This window comes from Colobus angolensis, unplaced genomic scaffold, assembly GCF_000951035.1.
Source record: "Colobus angolensis palliatus isolate OR3802 unplaced genomic scaffold, Cang.pa_1.0 Scaffold258, whole genome shotgun sequence".
Classification (NCBI taxonomy): Eukaryota; Metazoa; Chordata; class Mammalia; order Primates; family Cercopithecidae; genus Colobus; species Colobus angolensis.
In genome coordinates this window covers 4,539,350-4,549,947 of record NW_012115799.1, presented here as the reverse complement: position 1 = coordinate 4,549,947, position 10,598 = coordinate 4,539,350, and the positions used below count along the sequence as shown (strand labels likewise).

The 10,598-nt window shown below is 35.5% G+C and overlaps 1 protein-coding gene across 1 annotated transcript in view; it reads left to right on the top strand.

Annotated features, from left to right (window-relative positions):
* Window positions 1-10,598, top strand: part of FAM179B (family with sequence similarity 179, member B) — a 116,177-nt gene that overhangs the window by 48,255 nt on the left and 57,324 nt on the right. The window contains exons 6-7 of the mRNA XM_011947077.1: window positions 1,759-1,991; window positions 4,819-4,919. Of these exons, the coding sequence (XP_011802467.1) occupies window positions 1,759-1,991; window positions 4,819-4,919 (334 nt within the window). The remainder of the gene's footprint in view (window positions 1-1,758; window positions 1,992-4,818; window positions 4,920-10,598) is intronic.

Genomic DNA, 10,598 nt, shown 5'->3' with positions numbered 1-10,598 from the left:
AGGTATAAGCATCAATCATGTAATGGTCATTTGCTCCATAAAATAGAGTTAATATTACTGTATATTCATTTTTAAAGTATGTCTTTATGTTAAACACATGTAAAACTAACCTATAAAGTACCAAAGTTGGTTTTTAATGATTTAATCACTCCAACTTCTAACTGCTTGTGAAATCTTTCCTTTTTTTTTTTTCCCCAACACATTTGTATTTTAGCAGTGCTAGGAAGGGAATTCATTTGAAGGGAAGACACATATGGAAAAGACATTTTCCTATATAACTTATAAATTTCACCTGATCATACGTAATTTTGCTTTGTTTTTATAATAACTTAAAAATAGTTCTTTTTTTAGTGGGTAATTGAAAGGTGAGTTTCTTTTATGTCATTATTAGTAAATACAGGAGGATACCATTGCTTTTAGATATTCAGCTTTTCACACTTTTAATAGAGAAGTCTCCCTATTACTGTTTCAACTAGTATAGTTGTTGAAAATTACTTATCCTCCCTTATAGTTGCTAATATGATACTTCTTATTTATTATTTTGAATGGGTCACTGTTTATATTCTTTGGTGTGATTTGACTTTTAACAAAGGCATAAGTGCTTAATGTGCTTAATAATGTATCAAACACTTTCATTTTCATTAATTCATTTAATCTTTATAGTAACTCCCTGAGTTAATAAGCAAGTCAACCTCTCTTTTGTTTTTTGTTTGTGTGTGTGTGTTTGTTTTTACAGAAGGGGCTCAGTGATGTTATCTGTCTTGCTCAGGGTCAGAAAGTAAATCGCAGGACTAGGATTCAAGCCTTGTTCACCTACCTTTATGTTTATTATGTTTTTCACTGTACTACACTGCCCTAAATCCATTAAAGGGGCTTTTTGTTGAATTTTCCTTCCAACTATGAAGACTTAAGATATTTATGGATGTTTGCATTAATTGAAAACAGATACTTTCATTAAATAATTAATCTTATGAATCAAATGTAAACAAAGCAGTTTATGTGTGTTTGTGTGTTCCTTAATTTGTTCAAAGTTTTGTTGCTAGCCTTACTATATTTTGCCATAACAATTTCTACTCTGGATTTCTTTCTTTTTTTTTTTTTTTTTAAAGACAGAGTCTCGCTCTGTTGCCCAGGCTGGAGTGCAGTGCTGCGATCTCGGCTCATTGCAACCTCTGACTTCTGGGTTAAAGCGATTCTCGTGCCTCAGCCTCACAAAGCTCGACTGCAAGTGCCCACCCCCACGCCCAGCTGCATTTCTAAAAATATTTGGCTTCAGTAGTTACGTACAATGATCTGTAATTTTAATACTTGCAAGTTTGATGTAAATGTCAAATTTTTGAAAGTTGATTTTCATTAATCACCTCCCAGAGCTAGCTTCTAAGCCACATCAGCACACCAGATGTACCTCTGTGACATCAACTCTGATATCTACCATCTGATTCAATGATTGATTTATTAAATAATTGAATTAATGCAATATATTTAGTCATTGTGCCCAGTGCTGAATATACCTTGATGAACAATAGCTGAGATTCTTCCTCTCAAGGAGCTTCCAACCTAGTAGGTTTTTTATAAATACCCAAGTGATAAAATCTGTGTGTTTATACTATATACATATATATTAACATTCATGTTTTTTTAGTACGGGATTGGGAAGTGGTTAGCTAGGTATAGCTAATGGAGTTTAAAATTTAAGGATAACTTGTACCAATATAAGGAATTTATGTTATAAAGTTCATTGTTTTCATTTTTTCTTAGATGCATAGCTCTCTTAGGTCCCTTCGTAATAGTGCAGCTAAGAAAAGAGCAAAACTAAGTGGCAGTACTTCAGATCTTGAAAGCCCTGATTCTGCAATGAAGCTCGACTTGACAATGGACTCCCCGTCTCGGTCTTCCTCACCAAACATCAGTTCTTACAGTGAAAGTGGAGTCTACAGCCAAGAATCATTGACTTCTTCTCTGTCTACAACTCCCCGGGGGAAGAGAATAATGTATTTTATTTTTTGACATGATAAATGAATACTCCTCTGTAATTAGTGATTTAGAGCCCTAATATCATATTTGTAAAAACTTAAAACCATTTATGTTTTAGTTTTTAAATGTTAAAATATATTTAAAAGACATTGGAAACGTTTACAGATATTACCTTGCTTGGCTTTGGTTTCTGGTGTGAGTGGAAAGAGAACACAACCCCAACTGTAAACCAGAGCACCTAAATTAGTATAAACCCTGTTCCTAAAGCCCTAGTTGTTCTTTCTGTCTAAGATTTATCCTAACGTTTTTTGTCCTTTAGCTCTTTTCTGGATTATTGACTCTTTTTCCAATTGATCTATAGCTAATATTACTGCTTTCATTTTAAGCTCAGTACCAGTTTCCTCTAATTTATGAATAAGTTTCACCCAGCTATTATTTTCTTATATCTTGTTTCCATTATCTTATAGAAGCTCAGGATTTCATTTCATGCCATAGCTCTCATAGCCTTGTTAGGAGTCTCCCTACAGCAGACTCCTAGTGCTGGACTTAAAGTTCTGGCCACCCCATGTCAACAGAAAATTATTTTTCAGCATAGCAGTTGGACTAACTTTTTCAGATTACTTCTATTACCTCTAAGTCTTAAACCTTAACCTCATTTAACTGATAAGTGATCTCAAACTGCTTTCTGGGCATCTCTGTGACTCTACTGTAGGATTTTGGGAATCCCTTCTTCTTTTATTTTGGCAAAAACCTGGTAATAGAATTGATAGGGCACAGAGTAGATGTATATTTAACTCTTTAAGTAACTGCTAAACAGTTTTCCAAAATGGTTGTGTAACTTTACACTCCTATCAGCTATGTGTGAGAGTTATACTTGTTTTACATTCTTGCTAACATTTGGTGTTGTCAGCCTTAAATTTTTTTCCTTTGTTTTCATCCTGAACCAGAAGTAAATATTTAAAATTAAAATTAATTTCACTTTAGTGAATTGGAATTTCTAAGAAATATAGGTAAATAAAGATTGCATAATCAAAGGAGAGGTAGTGTTCTAAATAGATCATAATATTTTATTCCAGCAGTTCATAGAATTAAACTGAATTCTTGTGTTCCATTCTTAGAAGTTTGTCTCAGCCTATTATTTTTTCCTATACATTTTTAACTTGAATAGCAGCTTGTTTTGTACTTGGAAATTTTATCTTCCAGCAGTTCCTTTGTTGTAATTACCTAGGTAGAATAATACGTATATTGACAAAATGAATTTGGAATAACAGCATGGTCTGGTGTTTATATTAAGTTATAAAACAAAATATATTTTTAGCTTTTAGAGCTAAAGTCCTTTTATGATCTTCCATGAAGATGAAAATTTATGTTATATAATCCTACAGTTGCAAGGTTGTGTAAATAATTTGAAACCTACTTAAGAAGAAAAGTTCATTTTGTATGATTTGAATACATGATGTCCTATATTTTCTCACTGAGTTATCTTCTTCAGATACTGCATTCTGTGAGAAGGTGGTTCAGCACACCTTCATTTATGGACTGAATTGCCCTTAACAAATTTAAGATTTCCACATTTATGATTAGTGGCTTTAGAACAATTATACTTATCCAGCTTGCATCCTGCCTTAAGATTCATGGCCAAAGAAAGCCACTACTACCTGATTTAAAGATTTTGTCCTTAGGTGGGTTGGGGAGGAAAAATTGTTGAAAACCACTCTCCTAGAGACTGAAATTTCTTCTTTCATCCAAGTCAACTACACTTAATATAAATGTAGATTTATAGTAATCTATTCTAGAGAAATTGCTCTTTCAAAATATTTGACAACGATTTTTCACTAGGTCCACTCACAAATATATTTCTATCCATTTACTAAGAATTGTACTTCTTTGTCAAATCTCTTCTTTTTAATATTCATTACTAACTTACTGACATTGTAACACTTACTGATTTAAAACAGTTCCCTTAAACTCAGATTTAGCAGTCTTCAGTTGGCTTTCTTAATGAAACAAGGCCTATAGGTCTTTATAATGTCAGGAAAGTACAGCAAAGAATAGTTTAAGAAGAAAGTGGCATTTGCCAAACTCACCCGTTGCTGATCTCTTATTTATAATATAGCCAAGTCTCTATTTTGGTGTTATCCTATATGAGGATAGATAGTAGTTATTAGATAATTAAGAATGATTTGATTTGTTATTTTTATTTATTTATTTATTTTTGAGACAGGGTCTCACTGTGTCACCTAGGCTGGAGTGTGGTAGCTCAGTCTCAGCTCACTGCAACCCCTGCCTCCTGGGCTCAGGTGATCCTCGGCCTCTGTAATAGCTGGGACTACAGGTGTGCACCACCATGCCTGCTTAATTTTTTAGGTTTTTTGTAGAGATGGAATTTTGCCATGGTGCCCAGGCTGGCCTCAAACTTCCTGGGCTCGAGTGATCTTCCTGCCTTGGCCTCCCAAAATGCTAGGATTACAGGCATGAGCCACCACACTTGGCCTTGATTTGGTTTTAGAATGGATTCTTGGATCAGTTTTTTTTTTTTTTTTCCTTGAGGATTATACAGTATAAGTCAGAGAGTCATTTTCTGTGGCAATCCTCTCATGAGTAATTAAGAATTGACCATATGTTAAAAAGGTTGGCAGTCCAAAAGATGAATTAAGAATAACTATATATATGTATATGTATATATATATATACTCTTAGCCATATTTTTTCAAGTATCATACTTATTGCTCCCTTATTATCTAAAAGTTCTGTGAGTTAATAAGGAGAATAGAGAATATGTGATGTGAGTATTGAACAGCACTAAATCTTAATGTTTATTGAAATTACTTTGTTTCATTGTAGGTCAGACATATTTCCAACATTTGGGTCAAAACCTTTTCCAACAAGACTTTCTTCTGCGAAGAAAAAAATTTCTCATATTGCTGAACAAAGCCCCAGTGCAGGTATTCTATGTCTGTTTATAAACATAATTTATAAAAAGTATGATTTTCAAATGATGTAAAAAATGATAGCAAGTGCATTTCAGATTTCATGTTGTTGTGAATACCAGTTAAGACTAATCATTTTTTTTACTCCTTAAAAGGTCCTTTTGACAAGAATATGATATTGTTTTGGAAGAAGAAAATATTTATTTACCTGAATCATTGATCTCTTTTAAAGCTCACTGGCATACCTTTGGCTGGCTCCTACACTCAGATTTTTTATGTAGTTGGTATGGAGTGTTACTTAGTTGGTGTTGGCTGTCAGAGTTTTGAAAACTCCTCAGATGATTCTAATGTGCAGCATAGTTTGGGAACCACTGGACATCCTGAAAGACAATTTTCTTTAAAAACAATATTTAACTATTAATAGTAGTTAAATTCATGTGTATCTTGTGTTAAGAATTTTTGTGAACTAAGCCTGTAAGTCTCTAGTTTTATAACATCACTTCTCAGAAAATAGATTTAGTAATTAGTCAATTAGAAAAAGATTTGCAGTATGATCTATTTATGGTGACAACTGCATGTGATTCTTAGGATTAGTGAAACTACATTGAATTGTGAATAAATTGTAACAAATTGGGATATGATGTTAAGTTTCACATGATCTAATGTAAAAGTCCTAACGACTTTAAGGCTGCTTTACATTATAATTGCCTTCCTAAAAAACTGTATATGTATTTGATTATTTGCTAAGATTTTAAATTTCATGCTCTTAAATGTGTCTTAATCTCAACCCCTCTTTTTAATCCCCACTATCATGGCTTTAGTTCACACTTTTCCTTATTTATTACCTACTTAGCCTCCTAAGTTTTCTCCCAGCTTCGATTTCACTCACTTTGACACTGTTCCCCACAGTGCAAATCTGACTATATTGGCCAGCCTAAATTCATTCTGGACATCCTTTCATGATCTGGTCCCTGCCTACCTCTCCAGCCTCATTTTTCACTGCCCTCTTTGTATCTTGTATTTTCCCTGTTTGTATCCAGCTGAATCGGTACAATTTCCTATCTCTTTGCAATTGCGCATACTGTTTCTTCTGGATAAAATCTAGAATCCATACCATACCCTATTTAGCTGTGAAAACAGCTCAGTTGCTTTCTCTGGGAAACCTTCCCTAATTCACAAACAAGATTATTACCTCTTTTGTTATACCATTACATCTTGCACTGACACCTTTTTTAATGATACTACCATTGCTTTACTTTTCTTCAACTCTCAGATTCTTGATCCCCGAAGATTATTTCCCGCTGATTACCTACCAAGGCTTATCATAATTGGGAATGTGTGACTTAACCAGGTGTGTTTCATATACTGGCTTGCATAAAACTAGTGTTAACAAAGAGATAGCTGCACTTCTAGGCATGCAAAGACAGTATATACGTGCTTTGGAGTCCAAAAGATGAGCTGACACCCCAGTTTGATGTTTAATAATAGTATTCATACCTTATACAAGTTACTTAACTGCTTTGGAACTTCATTCCCTCATCTAACAACATAAACCTGGAGAAGGGTAGTGAAAATCTAAGTTCGTGACATACATAAAGCAGCTAGTGCATAGTAGGCACTCAATATGTATTTGTCCTCTAAGGGGAGAGAGTGACCCAAAGAAATACATAAACTTATTCTTAATCCTTTTTCAGGCTGATCTTCCTAATCTATAATTTTTCAAGTATTTCTATAAAATCGAGGAGATATCTGATTTCTAGGTTGTATCTACTTTGTAAAAATGGAACCTAGTTTTGGAAGAATATCTTTGGAAATGGAAAATAATAGATTTTTAAAACCTGTATTTGAGTTCCCTTGTGACCCTAGTCGTGTGACCTTGGGAGTCATTTAAGTTTTAGCAGTGTGATTGATCTCGTAATAGTATAGTACATACTTACATATGCAATATTTAGTGTTTTCTAAAGTTGCCTAATCTGTTTTTTTTTGAGTTGGAGTCTCGCTGTGTCACAGAGGCTAGAGTACAGTGACGTAATCTCGGCTCACTGCAAGCTCTGCCTCCCGGATTCACGCCATTCTCCTTCCTCAGCCTGCCAAGTAACTGGGACTACAGGTGCCTGCCACCACGCCTGGCTAATTTTTTGTATTTTTCGTAGAGACAGGGTTTCACCGTGTTAGCCAGAATGGTCGTGATCCGCCGGGCTCAGCCTCCCAAGAAAGTTGCCTAATTTTAGGAATCACCCTTGAGTGCATGTAACATCTGTTGATTCTGGGGCGTCATCTTATGCCTCATGAATTCATCTTTCTGGTTAGAAATCTGTATTTTTAACAAGTAAATTAGGTATTTCTAGGATCAAGTTTTAGAAATACTACTGTTATTGAATTCACTATATTAAATTTAACCTTTTCTCAAAATAAGTTGCTAATGTTTTGGATTTATATATTTGGGTTTGCTTTACTTTCAGTAAATAAGTGATTCCCACAAATTTATTGTGGTTTAATTGGTAAAAGATAAAAATGGTAATGCTCGGAATAAAGACTATTGGACGATAAACACAAAAATAACAATTATTTTAAAATTCCACCTATAGTCTGCCACTACCTATTAAAGCACATTGTGCTAAATTTTCTGAATGATGTTATAATAAACTTCTTCTAGTGTATTAAATTAGTTTTGCCTATTAATAGAAAACATTTCCACCCAAAGCCAGTATGTTTATGGGTCTTATTTTATGAATTAACTGTCAAGACTAAGAATTTATAAAGATATGTGTGTTACTTCCACAAATTCTCTATGATTTAATATCGGACATTCTTGAAACTTTTCTCTATGAACTTACTTAGTGCCCTTTATTCTACAGTCCTTTCTAGCCCAGTTTCCCTAGCTACCTCCTCTTCCCACCTTCCTGTTTTTATTCAAATACAACATTATTTTTTAGAAGTATATTTCACTGGGCACAGTGGCTCACACCTCTAATCCCACCACTTTGGGAGGCTGAGGCAGGTCAATCACTTGAGCCCGAGAGTTTGGGACCAGCCTGGGCAACATAGCAAAACCCCATCTCTATCAAGAAAATTAAAAAATAGCTGGGAATGATGGTGTGCGCCTGTAGTACCAGCTATTCAGGAGGCTGAGGCAGGAGAATTGCTTGAGCCCAGGAGGTTGAGGCTGCAGAGAGCCAAGACAGCGCCACTGTACTCCAGCCTGGATGACAGAGCAAGAGCCTGTCTCAAAAAAAAAAAAAAAAAATTATATATATATATATATACACACACACATATATACACACATCATTATTGCTTAATGGTTTACATTGGAGCTATATACAGAAATGGATAATGACTCAAATATATAATGCCTAGGATTTTGCATTTAGTGTATGTTTATGGTTGTAATCACTGCAGAGTATTCATAAAGAGTGATTAGTTTAAACATTCAAATGTAAATTAAATTTTTTGTTATTCAGTAGAAGGAGGCCTACATTAAGGTTTTGCTTTTTTTTATTTTAAATTACAGATATAATAACATTAATAACATTTGGGTACTTAAAATGTGTTAGGCACTGCGCTGAACGCTTTACATGTATTTTCTTCATTTCATCCTAACAACAGTTATAGAAGAGGTACTGTTGTCTCTGTTTCACAAGTAAGGTTAAGTGACTTGTCCAGGTTTTCTCAGCAGTTTGAGTCACAGTGCTATAATTTAAAACCAGGAAACATGATTCCAGATACTGAGCTCTTTATCCATATGTAGTTTACTGTCTCATCAGTGAGGCCAGTATAGAAGGTTACATTTCATGGTGACTTACCTTTTAAGATTGAATATCTCTAAATCAGAATCTTCCCTAAACATACCAATAAAGAAAAATTACTGAGTCTTCTCAGTTCTCAGATTTTTCATTTTTCATGGGAATAGGGGCAAAGAGAGAAATGGGGAAATAGGTATCTCTTAGGTCACAGTTTTTAAATTCTGGATTAAAAAAAATTTGTTTTTAGTGTAAAGTTAAAGGTGTTGATTAAAAAAAAATACTTGTCAGGCCAGGCACAGTGGCTCACACCTGTAATTCTAGGACTTTAATAGGCTGAGATGGGCCGATCACTTGAGCTCAGGAATTCGAGACCAGTCTGAGCAACATGGCAAGACCATATGTCCACAAAAACTACAAAAAAAAGTTGGAGCTGGTGGCATGCACCTTTGGTCCCAGCTACTAGGGAGGCAGAGGTAGGAGGATTGCTTGAGCCTGGGAGGCAGAGGTTACAATGATCTGGGATTTTGCCACTGTACTCCAGCCCGGGGAGACCCTGTCTTAAAAGAAAAAAGAAGCCGGGTGCTGTGGCTTACGCCTATAATCCTGGCACTTTGGGAGGCCAAGGCAGATGGATCACAAGGTCAGGAGTTCGAGACCAACCTGACCAGCATGATGAAACACCATGCTGGGATTACAGGCGTGAGCCACTGTGCCCGGCCCACACCCAGTAAATTTTTTAATTTTCATTTTTGATGGAGGCGGGGGCTTGCTTTGTTGTCCAGTCTGGCCTTGAACTCCTGGGCTCAAAGAATTCTTCTGCCTCGGCCTCCTGAAGTGCTGGGATTACAGATGTGATTCACCATACCTGGCCTAATTATAATTTTAAAGCCTATTTTATGAAATGTTGTAGTATAGTGTATAGTAAATGTTCTTAGCTGCTAAGAACAAGGACAGGGAAAAGTATTATATAATTTAAAATAGGATAAAACTTCAAAAAGTACCATAATGTTATAGTTCCTAATATTATGTTACTTATGTTTTTAAAAGGTTAGAAGTTGAGATAGGTTTGGTGGGAGATATGTACCTATGTGTAATATTACTGGAATCATTCAAATATTTTAAAAGGTTTACAACATCCAGTGTAAGCATAATTGGTCAACACATGAACTATAGGTTTGGGTGGTGATTCTGAAGACGATAGGTCACTTGATATTTCATCTAGTGCATTAGGAATACAAAATAAACAATACCCAAAACATTGTAAGCATACAAAAGGTTAGTAAATTTCATGACAAGTTAATTTTTAAGATTGAATATCTAAATCAGAATCCTCCCTAAGCATACCAATAAAGAAAAATTAATGAGAATTCTCAGTTTTGAGGTTTTTCATCTTACTCTGCTGCTGAACAGTTGTTGCTCAAATAATTTTGCCAAATAGGAGACTCAAGGCTTCGTATATGATTTTTGGGCTTCCCTGAGAAGCCACTGCAAGGAAGCAGTTGCTCATGAGGTTAACACTAGGGAATTTCTTGCTGACTTCTGCCCCCAGGAAATGCACCAGATACATGCACACAAAACACACACACACACACACACAGACGTTTTTAGAAGACATTTTGCCACTAAAATGGAATGCAAGATCATGTGGATTAATGACCCCCAGATGCCCAGTTACGTTGTAACCCTGGAATAAAGTTGGGGCAACAAGAATGTAATTTTCCTGTGGTAGAGCCTGGGAAAGCTTTGCTGTTAATCATTAACCATTGTTGGCCAGGTGCGGTGGCTCACGCCTGTGATCCCAGCACTTTGGGAGGCCGAGGTGGCTGGATCACCTGAGGTCAGGAGTTTGAGACCAGCCTGCCCAACATGGCGAATCCCCATTTCTACTAAAAATACGAAAACTTAGCTGGGCATAATGGCGGGCACCTGTAATCCCAGCTACTTGGGA